This window comes from Centruroides vittatus, unplaced genomic scaffold (assembly GCF_030686945.1).
Source record: "Centruroides vittatus isolate TY-2023 unplaced genomic scaffold, ASM3068694v2 contig_392, whole genome shotgun sequence".
NCBI lineage: Eukaryota > Metazoa > Arthropoda > Arachnida > Scorpiones > Buthidae > Centruroides > Centruroides vittatus.
This window is the reverse complement of record NW_027122208.1, coordinates 944,014-964,668: the sequence shown is the minus strand read 5'-3', so window position 1 is coordinate 964,668 and position 20,655 is coordinate 944,014. Positions and strand designations below refer to the sequence as shown.

The window sequence follows — 20,655 nt, the reverse complement described above, 5'->3', positions numbered from 1 at the left end:
CTTGGTCAGGAGGCCCCGATTAACTGTATAAGAACAAATTGGAGTCGTGGGTTTATTTCAATTCAAAAATTTCCCCGTAAGGTGTTAGCAATAGAATCGTGCTGGTCATTTAACAGGAAAAGTATGTTGTATGGGGGCAAGCCACTACTAATTTGAGGTGGACAACATATATTTTAAGTTAAATAAATTAAAAATATGATTGAACATTGCATTGGGACGACGTCAAAATAAATAATTGGTCGTTTTCTATTTCTATATTACTTACGAATTAACGGTCATACATAAAAAAGCTTTTAACGCAAATTCAATAAAATTCCCACCATGTGTTTAACTCTGCTCCCCATGATTAAATTTTGGGTACACCACTGATGTAAGATATAGGCAAAAACGTTACACCAGTGGTGAATCCACGGGAAACAATCGTCCACCTTGATGTCTTAAAAGTAATCATTTAATAAATTATTTTTCTAGTTGCATTGAAATACAATTTTTTGAAGTAAAAAATGTTCATTACAATGTGTGATTACAAGAATCTGAAAATTTACTAAAAGGAACAAGCTAAACTTACACATATTTATTTATAAATTAATAGTTAGTCCTACACAACTATATTAGTTAACTACCTTACTGGTAGTTATATGACAGTAAAATTTTTACAATATGGAATTGTGGAACAATGCATTGTTATTCTAACAATGATATCATTTAGCCAGTGTAAAATATTTTAATATAGTATTTTTAGATTGTCCAATATAACTAAAAAGAAAAGTAAATTTGCCCCCTCCTGAAAGATTTTCTGGATCTGCCACCGGCACCAAGATATATGTTTTTTTCAATTTCTTCCTAATAGTGGCACCCTCAATTTGAAAATTTTTTTTTGTGGCATTCCTATTTCTTTATAAATGTGGTTATGTGTATTACTAAAAGTATGAAAAATGCTCTGTGTTAAAGAATTAGTGTGCCATTTCACTCCAGTTGAAAACCATTGAGCTATATCTTGTTTCTGCTAAGTATTAGCTAAATACAAGTGCAAAGGAGTACAGGTAATTGATAGTGGACTTTTTATGGTATAATTGCCATATACTCGAGGCCTGTTCTCATGGAGCCAAATCTTATCTCAGTTCCTACAAAAGATAGCAGCACAGTTTAAATCAGTCATAAGAATTTCAAAATTAGTATATTTGTTCAGTTACAATTCTCAAAGAGGAAACAACTGGACATTGCCAAAAAATGGAGAGAGGAAATAGGCTTCTTTGCATGGCAGTACGTGCATGAGGTTATGAAAAAAAACTTTAAAAATTTAGTTTTATGCTTTAAATAATAAAAATTACTTCATTTTTCTCAAATGGTTTATCATCAAAAATAATTTGTATACATCTGTACATTAACATTAATGTAATTATCTATAAAATTTATATTGTAAAATGACATTCTAACATTAAAAAGTTGATATTATAACTTAATACTGATTTCTAATATAATACTGTTTTAAAACTGAATATTAATAATAAACATTGATTCATTAACTTAAACTGTAATTTAAAAAGTATTATTATAAGTTTTTGACTGCGTTCATATACAGATGGAATTTTACAATGTCTTGTGACTATAGTCAAAAATGTTTGCAGTTAAAAAGTAAGAGCTTTGGTTTTAAAATATAGTTTATAGGCAAGTTTGCTTGCTATTATAATAATTTGTAGAATAACTGTCATTAAATTCACTCTTCTCATCATCTGCAAATGTTGATTTATGGTCATCATCTTGCAGCCATACTTTTTGTTTCCAGGTTTTTGGCAAAGTCCTATTATAACGGTGCATCCTATGCCTTTCCATAATTTTTAAAATTTGTCTATTTTCCTTATTAGCATGAATCATTGCACTGTATAATCTTGATTGTGTCAAGTAACTTTCTGGATTACTATTTGAATTTAATGAGGATTTATCCTCAATATGCACTTTCAAATGATTGTAATGTCTATATTCTGTTAGTTTTGGATTATTTTCTATTTGAGAACATCTTTTATGCTTTGTTTGCTTTTTCTTCATTTCATCATCAGTTCCCAAATGTCTAAATCTAGAACAGTGTGGAAAGTTTTGATAAGTGTCTAAACATTTATCTGCCGATTTTAATGATTGTTCTTGTGTTGTCGTAATTTTTTGAGGTGTTGTATTCACACCAATACTTCTGTATTTACTTGGCTGTTTACAAGATTCTGTTTTGCTTGTTTCTGGAAATTTATAGTACTTTTTTGAACATTTATGATGTTGACAACATGATTTCTTTGAATTAGTTCTAAATTCAAATGCTTTTGGATAACACTGATTTTCAGGTCTGTATTTCCAACAACAGTTGTGCTCTCTATGTGAACCACAAAGTAAATTTTCATTATTTACTTTTAAAGCTTGCATATGCTTAGTTATTTCATCATATTTTGTATGCATGGTTGTTATTCCACATTTTTGATTCCTCATTTTGCATGAATTCTGACATAAGTTTTGTGAACTTAATAGTTCTGGTTGATGAATACAGTGTTGACAACACTGTATAGGAAGAAATATTTCACCATTAGAATTTGATAGATGATACATATTTGTCATGCAGCCAACAGCAGGAACATTATTTTCAGTCTTCTGACTTTCATGGGAGTTTTTACTTGAATTTTTATGTGAAGAAAATTTTAACCATGATAAAAACTTTGATTTCTTTTCCATAATTATATTGCATTTATGTAGTGTATAGGAAATCTGTAAAGAAAATTTATGTAAAAATAACTTGTTTACTATAATTTGAATTTTATAAAAATATATAGCATCTAATTGCAGTTATAATAAAACTAAATATCAATCTCCCAATCAAATTAGTTAATTTTTAACATTCTGTATCCAGACTAGAATTCTACTAAATGAGCTGAGCTTAGAATACTCAGAATGTCAGCTCAGCTCTAGTCTGTATTCAAAGTTCTTTGTAATTTGAAGTAGTTTTGGTCCCATCCAGTTCTCCACTTGGAATTATCAGGACTTTACTGTGTATGTTATCCTAGAAATGATTGTTGTTATTTGTATTTCCACTATGGGTTTCCAACCTTTCTTATGTATCGACTTCTTTTAAAAAATGTTTTTTCCAATAAACTCCCTTAAATATATACAGTAGACTCTCCCATATCTGAACTAATGTAGGCAGGGGTGATCCAGATACAAGAAAAATCTGATAAGGATATGTGATATTTTTTAAATGTGAGTAATATACAATATATACCCATTGTATGTACAAAAAATGATTTTGATGCTTATTTTTGACAATTACAATGAATTTTTGAATTATGCTATAGTTGTTTGTTTTGTTCTTTGCTTAAATTGCTGACAATCTATTACATCATGCCAATGCCTCATCATTATCATATCAGTGGCAATTAATGCATTGTGCTCATCTATGAACTTCAAGACAACCTTAATAAAAATTTAAAAAGTACATGCTGCAGTACATAAAGGTAGAGAGAGTAATAAAAAATAAGCACTTATTTCTAACGCTCGAAATGCTTCCTCCGAATACACGTTTCTCTTCGATGGGCCGTCGTTCGTCGTCACCGCTCTCGCCATTTTCCTCTTTATTCACAAACTTTAAAATTTCTCGATCCACGAGTTTACGAACTATTTCGTTCTTTACCCACTCTAACTTCTGCTTTGCCAGGCTTTCACAACTGGGAACTTTTTGTGTAGTATTTGTCAAATCAATCTCTGGGATTTCTTCCGAATCTTCAGAAATTTCATTGGAAACTTTATTCCAACATTTTTTCAGGGTAGAGCTGTGGACTTTTTCCCATGCTTCAGCACACCAGAATATTGCATCTTTTATGTTTATCAATGTAAGATCATCAAAAAAAAAAAAAAAAAAAAAATAGTATCAGAGTCAGTTGTAAAAACTGACCGAAGCATAAGCTTGTGATAATCTCTTGAATGTTTCTACTGCACATTGATCTAAAGGTTGCAACAAGCTAGTACCGTTTGGAAACAAAAAGAACCAATTCAATTCTAGAACCGTTGAAAGACAAATCATTTGATTCTAGGTATTTTTTAACTTTTGGGACAAATTGTTCACAAAAGCAGTCACTAAACAATTTGGATGATATCCAGGCATTCTTTTGATTTTTATAAAACACCGGTAAAGCATTTTTATTTTTTAATGCTTGTGATATTTTTGTCTTGCCAATGACTATTAGAGAAAGACAACTCTCTCCAGAAGCACTGCTACAAAGCAAGTGATTCGGTCTTCTTTTTTTTTTATAACCCAAAGCACTTCCTTTTGATTTAGAAGCCAGGGTCTTTGTCGATAGCATTTTGAAATTAAGACCGGTTTCATTTGCAATAAAGATTTGATCCCGAGAACACTCCCTTAATTTTTTTAAACTCCAATTTAAACACGGAAGCACTACTTTTGTCGGCCGATAATTTCTCGTCGGTAATTGCCGACCGTCTCGTTACGCCTTTTCCATTTGCTTAGCTAGCCTTCGCCGGCCGTAAAATCTTCGAACTTCCTCCGAAGTTCTCGGCAAGGACGGCCACTTTTTTCCGGAATCGGTCCAGAAACCCAAACTCCTTTTTTCTCCCTTTGCGGAATAGGCCAAAAGAAATAGCACCACATTTACTGCCTCGCAGACACCAATTTTAATAATCTTAGGCTCGTAACTGCCGCCACCTTTTCGTTTCGTAGCGCATTCGACAAGCTTCTTCGATTTAACCCGGTCGCCACCGTCGAAGTTCCGGCGTTAAGTTCGCCCGCTATATTCTTCGTTAATTCACCTTTTTCTACTCTTCCTTAATTTTTTCTTCGACGGCAATCGCTACACGTTTCCTCTTCGCCGACATTTTAAAATGCATAAAACGCATCCATTCCGAAGTAGAAACACGCAATCATGCACGTGCGAGGGCCGGATTAAAAGAAAACGTTACGGTTTCGTGGGGGTAACGTTTTCTTTTAATCGGCCCCGGCGCGTGCACGCTAAGCGTAGAGATTCTTCAAACAGATAGGCAAAGTTCCGGTTACGTTACCTACGGTAGCGAACACGGCGGAAAATTTGGAATAGCGTAGAACACTTTCGAAAATTTTCGAGTGCCTTCGATCGACCGAATAAGGACGAATCCAGATATGGGAGAGTTTGCTGGACATATATAATGTATTAAAGACAAATTTAACCAAGCTTAAATTATTTTCTTGTAAAAGTTAATTATAAGAAATTTTAATTAAAATTATACTAGTTTAAATGTATTTATTGCATGCAAAAATCGTGAAGATATTCGGCACGTTTTATTTTCCTCCAAACAAAAATTAACGTTCATATCACCGACAAGAAATTTGCCTTTTAAAGGAAGTCTTATATCTATTTTTGTATAAATAAGTAATGACAAGGCGTAAATTAATTGTCGATAACTTACCTCATTATTAACGTTTTAGAAAAATAAAAAGATAAGTCAACAGTTCAATTTTCTAGAAGAAAGAAAAAACATCTAAGATTTAAGCACTGATTTTATCGGGAGTGAAAACAAAATTTGAAATTCCTCGGATACGCTCACGAGCTCTGTAATTGGTCAAGATTTCTGTTAACTCCGCCTTTTCTTCTAGTACATTTTCAGTGACGAGGTTTGAATGACAAATCGACAAAAATTGAAAAACATAATCGTCTCGATTAATAATTATAATTTAAAATTAATGGTAATTTTACATTATTAATTTAAATTATATCTATAGACATTTCTGTCGTAAATAAATTATTTGAAAATATTATACGAGCGATACGATAATAAAATTAAACTTAAATAATTGGATAAATTTTAATTTTTGTTTTCAAATTTCTCTACGTTATTAATTTGAATTAAAACTGGCGATAGTTTGTTTAATTAATAAAATATATTTTTGGGGGTGGGTGCGAAGCGTACGCGTTGGTGAGGGGTCAGACGTGCGACTAAACATCCAGATGGCACAACGCGCTGATTGGTCGGCTGAATGACGTCAACCTACTGAAATCGGAAATGTTGATCGAATAGCCTAAACTTTGTATTGTTGTTGTTGTGAGAGCGGTTAGATATTATATTTATAGACATTTCATCTAAAACTTGATAAAAGGCACTTATTTATAATTTCAATAGCTCTTGTGTGTATTGACATTAATGTTAAAATTATTGCAAAATTTTCAATTAAACCGAATTACGTGATATCAAGGATTTTAATGTTGAGACAGTTTTAAACATCAAGAAGTAACTTTTATCTGTTTTGTATTTTTGTAAGCTATTTTGTATATTTGCTATAGTAATAAAATAATCAAAAACAAATATAAATTGCAAATTAATTTTTTTTTTTACATTCTTTATTAGACAATACAGTACTGTATTCTTAACCTTACAGAAACTTGTAATATATATATATATATATAATTAAATACAACAGACAATGCTAAGTGGAAATGCAGATTAGTTAACAATTTAATATATATTTTCACCTAAACATAATTCATCCTTTTTAATGCATAATTGTTAAAACATTTTAAATAATAATTTATTTTTTCTACAAATTCTCTAATCCATTAGTTTGCTTTTCAAATCAAATCTGTGGAAACTTAAATATAGACAATGGATATAACTTCACTTTATATTTTCCTATGCAACCGGGTATACAGCACATACAAGGCATCTAGAAATAATTATTCATTAGTATGATGATAATATTTTAACAAAAAATAAAAAAAAGGATTAAAAAAATGGCTTACTATAAAAACATTACAGCATTACAGTACAAATGCAACATTACTTTTTCCTGACACTTATATTAAATAAACAATTTCCATGATGAAATGTATGGAAATTCTTATTTAAAACATATATAACTATTATATTCAAAAAAATTTAAATACTTACAGTATTATTGATTGATAAATAATTTATAGAAGAATTCTATACTTTTAATTTGAAAAATGGTCATACAAATTTGATTAAACATATTTACAGATACATCTATTATGAAACTGGATACACGAAATTTCTGTAAATTTGAAAAGTGTTGTTTCTTAACACACAGATTTCGAACTGACATTCAAAAGCACAAAATGTCTATTGGCAGAAAGAACTGTCAATCCTAACTAAAGCATTAAAAAAATTTTTTTCTGATGAGAGTAATCTGTGGAGAATATTCTTTATTCAAAATTGTTCAATAAGTTTTACATTTAAACTTTATAATTTGTCAAGCAAGATTTGTGAAAATTTCTCTTTCACAGGTATAGAAAACTCAGTTAATTTTATTGTTTCATCTAACTATATTAAATGCATATGACAAATTCAAAAATATTCTGACCTGTCTCAACCATAAATTTCATCCTTTCTTGAACTTTTAATGAATAATATCTGTAACAAAGTATAAATTTTCTGTTATTCATTATCTGTGCACGTATATTTAAATTTAAAACACTAATCACACTATTAAAATTATCTAATATGTATGATTTGGTTGAATTGAAAGTATGAAGTTAAAATTCGTTCAAAAAAAATAAATAATCTTAGTAATTTATAAGTAAAAGTAAACCGTTTTAAAATTATTCCTACAAATTTAAGAAAACACTTTTTATTTTCACTTTACAATATTACAACTAAAAAAAAAATTATTTCGGCATGACTTCGTTCTGACAACCACAAAATATAATCGACCAGCATTTCCTATTTCGATGGGTTGACGCAAGGCCGTCTAGACGTACATCTAGACGGCCTTGGTTGACGTCATTCAGCTAACCAATCAGTGCGTTGTGCCATCGAAATATTTAGGATACGTTCGTTAAGTCAAACGAGTTAAACGAGAATGACGTCATCGTTATTCTTGTTTCGTTAGACTTTTCGAACGATTCGTTATAACTAAATGGCTGTTTCTAAAATCGAAGATACGAATGCTGCTAATGCAGCCTTATCCAAAATATTTTTCTTAGGTTGCTTCGGACAGACAGTTATTTCAATCATTTCACCTTTTAATTCACAATTTAAACACTCGAGTAGATCTAGAAACATCGATATCGTCGGGCGCCATTTTCTTAACGAAGTAAACTAACTCTTTCCTTCGTGAGCTTCGTTAGAGTTTCGTTCGATACGTCATCACCGCGGAGCATGCGCACTGAGCGAGACTACTACTTTTCGAACGATTCGTTACTAACGCGTTTAACTCGTTCGACTTAACGAACGTACCCTTAGTCGCACGTAACGGAACGACGACCATAAGACTTGTTTATTTTTTCGATTGCTGCGAAGATGAATGTAGTGAGAAGATTATTATTGCTTTCCAATTCTACTCAGCATGGAGAAGGCTATTTAGATTGGTGTTCTGACCAAGTTAAAAACTTCTTTTCCAGGTATTTTTTTATTTTATATTAATTTTAGTTGGGAGTTGCCTTTTATCTGATGTGATTAATCGTCACATTTAGTTAATTGTGTTTCGTTAGTTTAAAACGAGTCGAACTCGTTCGTTGCAATTCCTTTTACATTATAAATGCCGAATATATTTAGTGATTAACTTGAACTACGAAATGTTTTTCAACATTTTTGTACGTTACACTTTAACCGATATACTCGATTCTATTTATTAATGCGTTGAAACTTCTTTCTTCTTCTTCTTCAATTTAATATGGAGATTATAGCCTTTGCGGCTCTTTCTCCGACCGACGTTGCCAGTTGCTAAGCGAAACGGCTAGTGAGGCTCGAAATGCCGTGGTCGAGTTTATATGTACCGTAAGCGTGGAGCGATCGTAGAGACTGCTCGGGCTCGGTAAAATCTCGGGGTTCCGCCGCCCTGCCCCGTGCGATCGTCCGATTGGATCCCATCCGCCGATCTTTTTATTTGGGGGAAATTTTCCGTACCGAAGTGATATATCCTTGCAAATAAACAAAGAAATTTACTTTAAAAAACGGGCTCGCGTGTTCCCTATGTGGAAGAGTACTGTCGAGAATAAATTTGTAAAATGTACGTTAATATTGTTTTTAATAAACCTAAAAGCAATTTTTATTCTTTTCAAATAAATATATAATTCTTTATTTCAAACATTTCTTATTTAGCTTTGATCTGACAACCGAATATGTATGAAAAAAGTCTGTCTTTGAATTGTTTATAAATTTAAGACCAAATAGTTGGTGGATTTCTTTTCGTTTGCCAAAATTTTGCAATATCGCTGTTATTCTATTCCTTCCACTTTCGTTTCTCATTTTAATTCTTATTTAATAAAATTATTGACATTATTGGAGACTTTCAGAATATTATTTTGGCAGAAAACATTATTATTATATACAGTCAAACCTGTTTTTATGCGGGGGATAGGGACCGCATTAAAAAAAACGCATTAAAAAAAATCTCACGAAACTTCACGAATGGCTGTAAATAATAGTTTTCGCAACACAATTAAAAAATAATTTTTTTATGCGGTCAACAGGGACCGCATAAAAAAAGTCTCACATAGAAAATAACTCAAAACCGTACGAAATAGAATTTATTGACAACAGATGTCAGCACTTGACTGCATCGTCTGGTCTATCGTCTGTTTTACATATTTTTGTCCAGGTGGTGTTTTGTTGACTTAAAAAGTAAATTATTTCATTTTTCGCATATTCATGCAATAATATTACTATAATAAGTGCATTTATGCTATAATAAGTTTATTTAGCTATAATAAGTCAACGTGAGACATGACGAATCGCACGAGACTAGTCGCCAACTATACCGCACAAATTAAAAATTCGCATTAAAAAAATCGCACAAATAAAAATCGCACATAAAAAGAGCGCATAAAAACAGGTTTGACTGTACAGTCAAACCTGTTTTTATGCGGGGGATAGGGACCGCATTAAAAAAGACGCATTAAAAAAAATTTCACGAAACTTCACGAATGGCTGTAAATAATAGTTTTCGCAACACAATTAAAAAATATTTTTTTATGCGGTCAACGGGACCGCATAAAAAAAGTCTCACATAGAAAATAACTCAAAACCGTACGAAATAGAATTTATTGACAACAGATGTCAGCACTTGACTGCATCGTCTGGTCTATCGTCTGTTTTACATATTTTTGTCCAGGTGGTGTTTTGTTGACTTAAAAAGTAAATTATTTCATTTTTCGCATATTCATGCAATAATATTACTATAATAAGTGCATTTATGCTATAATAAGTTTATTTAGCTATAATAAGTCAACGTAAGACATGACGAATCGCACGAGACTAGTCGCCAACTATACCGCACAAATTAAAAATTCGCATTAAAAAAATCGCACAAATAAAAATCGCACATAAAAAGAGCGCATAAAAACAGGTTTGACTGTATTAAAATGTTATATGGCAATATAATTTTGTTTTACAGAATGTAATATCGGGTTGGTTTTAAATCTTGTCCGATATTTATTTTTCCAAATTTATCTTCGTTATTTAAGTATTATATATTTTATGAGCTGTTTTGACGAGGATAAATATTCTAATTTTTCAATTATAATATTTTAAATATTGTTTACTTGTGTTTAGAATGTATTGCGCTGTAATAACAATATTTTAATAGTGTAATTGTAGTAAAAATAATATATGATAAAAATATAAATAAATCGCTTAAAATCGTATCGTAATACGAATGTTGCAACGTCGTTTTTCGTTATTTAGATAATTTATCGTCGTGCACCGAGATCGACGGAATAAGAATTTTTAATCTGCAAATTAAAAATAATTTTATATAAACTAATACTTAATAAATAGTCATTGAATCTGGTTTTAAAAATTCTAAAAGTGTTAAGTGATTAAATTAAAAAATATTTTATCTTAATTTATTCCTTTAATTTTCTAGATTATAACAAAATAAAACGAGTATAATCTGAATAAATTATCTTTAAACCCATTTAAATACATTTTTTCTTTTTTTTCAGATTAATAACTTAATCGTTTCGTATTGGACCAAAACTACAATTATAGTTTATTTATATACTGTTAAGTCGTAGAGTAAAAAATTACAACGATACTTTGTATTAAAAAAGACGGTCGTTTTAAAATTCTTAGGCCGTTGCCACTTTATTTTCTCCCGCGTTCTAGAACAAACTTTAGACGGCCGGACCTTCCTTTTAGGCTACTTAGCCGTCCGGCAAACCTTTCTAAGTGGATATAAAGGATCCGGTTAAAATGCTCCTTAAAAACATAGAAATTATCCAATTAAAATTAAAAATTTTAAAGAAAATCAGAATGTCGAATCTTACGACGTCTTAAAGTTTTCGTCCTTTTCCCTTCGGGAGTTTCGGGTCCTTTATGTCCACTTAGAAAGTTTGGCCGGATGGCTAAGTAGCCTACGAAGGAAGGTCCGGCCGTCTAAAGTTTGTTCTAGAACGCTGGAGAAAGTAAAGTGACGATTGCCTAAGAATTTTAAAATGACCGTCTTTTATTATTTCAAAAAAATTTTACCATTTGACGGAACTTCGAAAAAAAAAGCAAAAAAAAAGAAAAAAAAAGCTTAATTTGAATTGTAGATTTTTAACTAAAATATATTTTTATTATTACAGATATAATGTTAATTGCATTCTCTTTGTACCATATGCCTTTAAAGATCATGACAGATATGCTAAAAAAGTCAAAACAAAATTTCAAGAACTTGGTTTGTATTTTTATAAATATATTTACAATGTTTTTCATTATAAATATTAATAAATTTTAAATTTTATTAATTTGGTTTCTTAGTACAGTCAAACCTGTTTTTATGTGGGGGATAGGGACCGCATTAAAAAAAAACGCATAAAAAAATCGCACGAAACTTCACGAGGGGCTATAAAAAATAGTTTTCGCAACACAATTAAAAAAATATTTTTTTATGCGGTGAATAGAGACCGCATAAAAAAAGTCTCACGTAGAAAATAACTCAAAACCGTACGAAATAGAATTTATTGACAACAGATGTCAGCACTTGACTGCATCGTCTGATCTATCGTCTGTTTTACATATTTTTGTCCAGGTGGTGTTTTGTTGACTTAAAAAGTAAATAATTTCATTTTTCGCATATTCATGCAATAATATTACTATAATAAGTGCATTTATGCTATAATAAGTTTATTTAGCTATGATAAGTCAACGTGAGACATGACGAATCGCACGAGACTAGTCGCCAACTATACCGCACAAATAAAAAATCGCACAAAAAAACCGCACAAATTAAAAATTCGCATTAAAAAAATCGCACAAATAAAAATCACACATAAAAAGAGCACATAAAAACAGGTTTGACTGTACTTAAAATATGAAAACTGTAAAATGAAAATTTCTTAATCTCAATAAATAATATTTAAAATTCTACAAATTACATCATGCATAAATAAAAAAATTGCACAACCCTAAAAACCACCAGAAATAATAAATTGTGCACAAATGTTAGAATGCTAAAGCATTCAAAAGTTAAAAATTTCTATCAGCATTCTGAGAATGTGATTCTGTCATATTGAAAAATGATAGTACAGTTCATAATTTTTCACAAACTATTACTAATAATCTTAAATGAATCTATCAATAGAAATATTGCTTTTACACCTTGATGCAAATATGGCACTGTTTCTTACTGAATTCACAACTAAAAATACATAATTAAAGCAACCTTCCCATTTGTTTGCCTCAATTAATTATATCTTTATTGAATAAAATATTAATTCGGTTTTCCATTGAATAAATCTTTTAAATTTAATCATTTTTAAAAACTTTTGTGTACTTTTAATCTAATTAAAAATAATTATTTATTGTATTTAGGTTTTGAAATGGAAAGTATTCATGAAAAAGAAAATCCTGTTGAAGCAGTAAATATTGCCCAAGGAATATTTATTGGTAACAAATTTTTATTATATTTTTAAATTTAATTTTCAAAAACTTTTTATCTTTAAAATACTTAAAGGGACACAATTATTTTTTATACACAATCACTACATGTGCAAAACTCCAGCAGAGAATGAAGAGTATGTAAGAGTACAGAAAACATTTGTTCTTATATACATTCTTATGTACTTTTCATTTTCTACTGGGTTTTACTATCTCTGCTGTTATGTATATATAACAATGGAAAGTATTGGAACTATGTCAAATTTGACTATCTGGGGTTTTTTTAATGCAAATTTCCACATTTTGAGATCTCCTGAACTCAAAAAGTAAAAAAACTTCAAGAAAATTATTATAAATAAAATCGTGTGTGGCATCATCTGTTATTAGCTTTTGTTATAAAAAGCTTTTTATATTATTAATTATTATAAAATGACAAAAAGCTTAATTTTGAGGATAGTGATAAGTTTCATAAAAAATTGTAAATGCTAATAATCAATAACGTCATCATTAAGTCCAACCCTTCACAAGATATGACACCCCTTTATCTCCTCACTCCAAATTTAATAGCATCAATGCCCCTTATACACAAGGCTACCATGCAAAATTTCGTTTCTTCATCATTACCCCATCCTGAGATATTTAATGAAATAGTACTAACACGCACACACCCACAGAACTTCCCCCGTGTTTTTAACTTTTTTAGATTCGGGTTTCAAAATGTGGAGACTTTCAAAAACTCGGAGGGTCCAATTTGATATGATTCCAATACTTTTCCTTGTTATGTATACATAACAGCTGGGAAAGTAAAAGGAAAAGAAATTTGCATGTGTGTATGTTAGGGTCTATTTCACTTAATATCTCAAGATGGGGGAAAGATTAAAAAATGAAATTTGGTATGGTAACTTGTATATAAGGAACATTTATGCTATTAAATTTTGATGATTAACCTGTTGCATGTTGAATATTTTCTCCATTGTGTGTCACCCCACATTGAATTTTTTTCAATGTTAAACCTAATGCAATTCCATGTTTTAGAAAAAAATAATTGTGGCTATTGTATCATTCCAAATTACTTTTTATTTTGCACACACAAAATAGACACATTAAAAAATGTAAAAACAAAATTTTATTTCAGAAGTTAATTTTAGTATGATAAATTTCAAAGCAAGGAACAATGCATAATGGAACGGAACATTGTTTATGTTGGTAATGTGATTCTACTCACTTTTTGTATGCCAAACATACTTTACAAACTGGTTAGATATTTTTCTTTCTCTGTAGGTGGTATATAGCTAGGAAAATGCCATTTGGATAAATGCAATGGATTTTCACGTGACAGTCAACCGCAATGGGTTACATTTTTGCTTGTGTGAAACTTTTCCATAATTTCTCTGATAACGACCATACAAAAATCAAGAAATGACACACGTCTGTTTGTTAGTTGTCGTTATAAAACACAAGCATTATAAAATGCAATATCCAACGTGTCAAAAAACACCTTTTTATACCATTTACAGTTTTTCTCATGCATGGATAACTGTGTAACACATCATCACACAGATCAATTCCACCCATGTTACGATTATATTCTATAACACAATTTGGCTTCATTATTACTTCTCCTGAGCTATCACATTTACCAGAATCTGAGAATTCATTATTGTACTTAGCATGCACACATCCCTCTTATCTTTCCAACAAAATACAGACAAATGATCTTTTTGACATGTCATAAATTCACCTTTCTTCAATTTATGATCAGGAAAATTGCATGGCATTCCAATGCGATTTTTGTTTATAGTTCCACATACATATGTATGTTCATCAAGAAGTGTTTTAGCTAATGTTGGTGAGTTGAAAAACCTATCTAGAAAAACCTTGTAATTTTTACTGAGCAACAGTTCTAATAATGTAAGAACAACTTTCTCACCTTGCCCACCATCAAAATTGCCATATTCTGTTGTAGCTCCTGTATAAACTAGAAAATCCCAAACATATCCTGTACGTGACTCACAAATTTCATAGCTTTTTACACCAAAATGAGCATGCGTGCTAGGTATATACTGCCCGAATCCAAGTCTACTTTTCCATAGCATAAGACTTTCATCTACACACACATTTTCATCTGGAATGTAAGCATATTTGAATTTGTAGCATAAATGATCAATAACACTGCATAATTTATGCAATTTAACACCACCACTCGATGCTTGATCATATTGTCTGTAAAATGTAAACATGACAATAAAAGTAGGAATCGGTAGCTTGACATTGCACTTGAAAAAAATGGTGTTGAAAAAACATCTTCCGATGTAAAATACATTCTTATGGAAGGTTTCTAATTATACTCTTCTTAATCATAACAAGTCTAAAAAATTCTTTTATTTCTAAATTTGTTATAGGTTTCCACTGTTTTCACGTAATTGGTCAGACTTCTTCAAAGTGTCAGCATACCTGTTCGTTTCTTCAACAATCTTGTCCCCAAGTTCATCAGCAAAAATACACTGAAGCAGTCAAATGGTGTTGCATCACTTTGTAACTTAACATTGAAATTCCTGCTTGTCCAACGAAACTATTCACTTGAGGCTTGTGAAATTTGTACGACACCACCATCGTCATTACTAACATGCTGATGTTTTACATTACTACTTCCACGAGCATGACTGTGTGATCAGCCTCTGTTACCACTCGTTTTTCACGATCATTATCACTACTACTATCACTCACATTCTCACTTTGTGCAAATTCATCATTACTGTTTGATAATTCAGACTCATTGGAACCTAAATTGAACAAATACTCAATCATTTCTGTTTTTTCAGAGTGCAATTTCTCCCAGCCACTGCCATTTCTAAATAGACTCTCACTAAAGGCTGTACTTTCTTTTGCTATTTCTTCTGAACATCTAATCCTATTATTGTAGTACCCTGCTGTGCAAAAACTAGATAACATACCCATTCATGTGATATGAATCACTAATTTTGAAATTCAGTACAAGTAGCAACATCTAATGTTAAAAAAATGTTCCGATGCATAAATGAGATATCTTGGGTCAACTGGTCAAAGTCATTGTGTTTCGACCCGAAATATTTTGGGAATACCACAGAACAGGTTAACCCATCTGATGATTTAATTCAAATTCCATTTGTATTACAGTATATCATTTATTTGATGTTTTAAATCATAAGGCTTAGAAAATTAAACATTTTCAATGTTATAAATATTTTAAAATTTATCAACAGGACTTTCTCTATAAAGTCCAATTTTTATAATTTCTGGAACTGTAGTTTTTTTATACAGAATTTTGATGGAGGTCAAAAACACAAAAATATCTGACATTTTGATAAACAAAAATTGTCATAAATCAGTAACCATCTATCATAGAGAGCTGTAATCCCATTTGGATGTAATTCAGTTTCGTCTCTATGAAATAAAGTAAGAGAATATTTTAAATTTTTAGTCACCGTTTCAAATGCACTTTTAAAAGTTTTCATTCTTAAGCTATAATTAAAAATACATTTAGCAAGAGAGAATTTGCTTTACATTAGATTGTTTTTTTTCTTTTTGAATATGTATCTAAATATTTAGAAATGAAAACCCAGAATAAACAAAATTGTTTTTCATTTTTTTAAAAATGTTTTTTTTAAAGTTTTTTGAAGTTATGAACATATTATTAATTTTTATAACTATTTCAAAGAAAAATGAGATAATTTTATGAAGATTTTACTATATATTTATAAGAGAATTTAATTCTTTGTTTTTGAGTATCTTCATGAAAATTTTAATAATTTTTTATTTAATTATTGATAGTAGTATTTTGTTTAGCCCTTGCAGTAAATTTTAATAAATTTTCCAGTTAAATTTCAAAACAAAAACAGTTACATACAGTAGTTAATATTTCTGGAACTAATGAAGTTATTTATCAGATTCTTTGAACAAACAAAGTGGTAAAATATTTTCAAACAGTTATTCTAAAACAGACCTGGCCAACCCACGTCCCATCATGTTAAATTGTATGGCCCCGCTAAGTGATATCATATAGCTATTAAAACTTTTGTTTTCCATTATGTGTATACCAAAACAATTAAATTAATGAAAATTTGCATGTGTCATTGTTATAATGCACAAGTGTGAGTATGAACTCTTGGTATAACAATAAAATCTTATTCATTTTGTATTTGTTTTACTTTTTTAAAAGCATGTTTGCCTAAATTGTGGCCCACCGTAATGTTACGTGTGATCAAAATTTCCCGCGAAACACTTTGGGTTTGCCAGGCCTGCTTTAAAAATTTGTTTGTTTAAACCTTCCAATGGTGAATAAAAACATCTATAATTATTTAATTTGAAAATAAAATTAATAGCTGTATATAAACATTTCTTACTTTAAAAAATAAATTTTTAATTATAATATAAGAACTTTATAACTACATTAATAAATTTAATATAATTTCAATATAAATCTTTAAACATATTTATGTAATAGTAATTTTTACTGTTAAATTTTTATGATTTAGGTGGTGGAAATACTTTTCTGTTACTTAAAACTTTATATGAAAATGATTTGATTGAGGCAATTCAAAACAGAGTTCTGAAGGTATTGTAAAGTTTCTTTCAGTAATTTTGTAATATTGGTTTAATTTAGTAGTTAGTTAATTGGGCTGCAATTTTCAAATTGCAGACCTATACATTTCCACTGTTCCATCTGTCTGGCTGTCCTTTATTAAGAAGGGAGAGATAGATTCTAGAGAATGGAGTACAATAGATGAAAATTAAGACCAGATATGGAAAGCTTAGGGCTAGAGGCCCTAATTAACTATATGGAGGTATTCCTTGCTTAACATGGGATTTTATTAATGCACGAAATTAATTGCAGCAATGCCTTTATATATGCAGCAGAAGTTGTAATTAACACAGCTTTACCAGCTGTCTTTACTTAACATAGATAATGTATTTGATTTACTTGATTTTGATAAACGTGGTAACATTGAGGATTAATTAACTGCGTTAATCAAGGGACATGTGTACAGACTTCTGGTCCAGAACAAAAGTCAGGTAATTTTAATTCAAATTTTCTCAAGAACAGAGTCAGATAGATAACTGGCATGACTTGATTGTTATCAGGAGAAGTGTGATTTACAGGGACCATACACCAATAAAATCTAGACCAGATATAGGAAGCTTAGGGGCTAGAGACTCTTATACTGTAATTTATTATTACAATGTTAGTATTGATGTTCTATAATAATTAGTAAAGTACATTCACCAAATAAGGGTCACCTAACATTTTAAGATGTTTTGTATTTTCAATATTAGAGGAAAAGTCTGAAAGTTGTACTGCAACATACTGTAAGATGTGTACTTGTGGAAATTGAAATTAAAGTTAGCATCATTTGAAAACTCTTCTGTAATAATACATTTTTCAACAGTTATGTAATGGGTCTTTTTTGAAACAGGAGGTTCCAAATAAGACCATTAATAGTCTCAAATAAGGCTCATATGTAAAGAAATAATTTATTAATTAAAGTAAAAAGTAAGACCTAATTAAATTACAATAAATGTATTTAACCCAATAAAATACAAGAAGTAACTTAAACATCACAAAGAAAACTGGATATTTTGTCTTTAGCCATAAGTCCAATGCACTCTTCAAGAACATATCTTGAACACTGTACACATGGTCTCATGCCAGAAATTTGATCTTATCTGCATAAATGACAGAACCAGCTTCTTTTCTCATTGTTTGTTTGCCACTAGATCTAGCTGCAAGATCTATCACAGATCAAATTGATGAAAGTTGCTGTGGTCATTGATCCTTTCTCAGTCATTTCAACCTCTCTGCCAGGTGGAACATTATCCTTCCATTCAGGATTTAATCTTTTCCCTTTAAAAATAATCATAGACAGTATGACATGACTCAATGCCTTTCCACACAACACAATAGACACATTTTCACTGTGTTCAGGTGCTGCAAGATGCATTCTTTTTTCTTCTTTTCTGGCATACACATTTTGCTGTTTATGGAGAACAACACATCTATTGATCTTTGCTGCCCTACCCAGGTTCATACTCTGAGCCTTTCTTCCAGCAACGTCAGGATGATTATTATTATTATATTCATTACTGTATCTTACAGAATGTGTTTATGGGGCTTATAATAACAAAACGCTTGCAAGAAAATTAATGAACCTTATTTAGAGCTCTTGTTAACCTGCACTTTCTAACAGTGTTTTACTAACAGATAAATAAATGCACATTAACTGGAAAATATCAGTATCTATACCTTATTTTACTCATCACATACCCTAATATGATATATAACATGTTCATGTACTGAAAGATGAAGAACATTTATCAAATTACCATGAAATAGTAAGAATAACAGGTTCTGCCGATGTTCACACTTCAATTGCATCAAACACGGTGGAATATTCTTCTTCATCTGATATAGTTTTTGATCTAGCTGCTTTCAAAAACATTAAAAATCTTGCGGAAATGTCAGCATTTTCTTTATAAAAAGAAAGATGGGCCTTATTTGGCAGATGCACCTTATATGTTAGTATTAACAAACATTCTGCAATAAATTGCAGAATGTTCTTCATACTAGATATTGGGTTATATCAATAAAGGATACAAATTAGTAAAGACCATCAAATGCTCAACTTGATTTTCAATTTTTTGGACATACAGCCTTTTGTCTTTGGGAAGTAGAATTGTGTAAATCAGCATTTCTCAATCTAGGGGTCGTGATGATATTAAAGGGTGAGTCACAAAACAATAATGAAATAATTTTATGAGAAAAAATCATTTATTATAAATTTAAAAACATTTTACTTACAATAAGTACACATGTAAAGAAAAGAAATTAATGTAATGGTTACGTTTGTTTTTCATTTAAAATTTTCTCCGTATGTGGATCTACATTAGAAACACACAAAAGCAAATTGTTTTTGAGTGATAATAGACTATTCCTGTATTTAGTTTTTAGCACAACCATAGACGAAAAACCCTTTTCACAGAGATAAGACATGATGAAAGGGATTAATATTTTCAATGCTTCTGTGACTAAATTTTCATATTCATGTTGATGAGCGAGCCAAAATGTATTTACATCTTCAGATGTAAATTGCAGTTGTAGTGCTTTGTTGGCAGACATTTCGATGAGCTGGTCGTGAATCTCAACTGGTAACTTAGCAGCAGCAACAACATTTTCACTAAACGCATACAGTACCCATCTCTTCGAGAAATCATTTTTATCTTCCGGGAAATACTCCGTCAACTGAGTTTTTAGCTCATGCAAATGCATCATGCAGTCCAAACTGTGGTGAATAATAGTGTCTTGTTCATTCAAATTTTTCTCAATATAATCCAAAGTGAGTGGGAACATATCCAAATTTTTGCTTTGAAGGTGAATAATCCAGATATCAAGCTTCTTAATGAACGCATGAACTTTGTCTGTCATTAATAAAATTTTTTTATCACGTCCTCGTAAATTCACATTAGAGTCGTTTAAATGCGAAAATACATCAGCTAAGTAAGCCAACAACAATATACACTCATTATTCTGTAAAAACAATGAGAATGGCATTTGTTTATCCTGGAAAAATATTATTAATTCATCTTACAATTCCAATACTCGGGTTAAACACTTTCCCTCACGATAACCATCTAACTTTTGTATGGAAAAGAAGAGATTTTTTATTTTTGCCCATTTCATCACATAGTTTAGCAAACAGCCTGTTCTGTAATGGTTAGTGTTTAATAAAATTAACCAACTTTATAGCTTCACAAAGAATTTGATTGAGATTTTCTGGCATA

General features: G+C 30.5%; 3 protein-coding genes across 4 annotated transcripts in view; 1 reads left to right on the top strand and 2 right to left on the bottom strand.

Moving 5' to 3' along the window:
* Swt1 (Swt1 RNA endoribonuclease) overlaps positions 1-20,655 on the bottom strand; it is a 275,536-nt gene that overhangs the window by 5,978 nt on the left and 248,903 nt on the right. The gene's annotated exons all lie outside the window — the stretch shown is intronic.
* On the bottom strand, positions 1,583-5,460 carry LOC136976033 (uncharacterized). Its single transcript, XM_067271225.1, has 2 exons — positions 5,431-5,460; positions 1,583-2,745 (listed from the first exon to the last, which is right to left on the bottom strand). Exon 2 carries the CDS (start codon positions 2,710-2,712, stop codon positions 1,663-1,665), a length of 1,050 nt encoding a protein of 349 aa, XP_067127326.1. The 5' UTR covers positions 2,713-2,745; positions 5,431-5,460; the 3' UTR covers positions 1,583-1,662.
* LOC136975991 (alpha-aspartyl dipeptidase) overlaps positions 8,111-20,655 on the top strand; it is a 170,361-nt gene continuing 157,816 nt past the window's right edge. The window contains exons 1-4 of one of the 2 annotated variants that reach the window (XM_067271192.1): positions 8,111-8,378; positions 11,547-11,638; positions 12,775-12,849; positions 17,355-17,434. In XM_067271192.1, coding sequence (XP_067127293.1) covers positions 8,278-8,378; positions 11,547-11,638; positions 12,775-12,849; positions 17,355-17,434 — 348 coding nt within the window. In that variant the 5' untranslated portion in view covers positions 8,111-8,277. The remainder of the gene's footprint in view (positions 8,379-11,546; positions 11,639-12,774; positions 12,850-17,354; positions 17,435-20,655) is intronic. The other variant, XM_067271191.1, reaches the window with a different exon arrangement.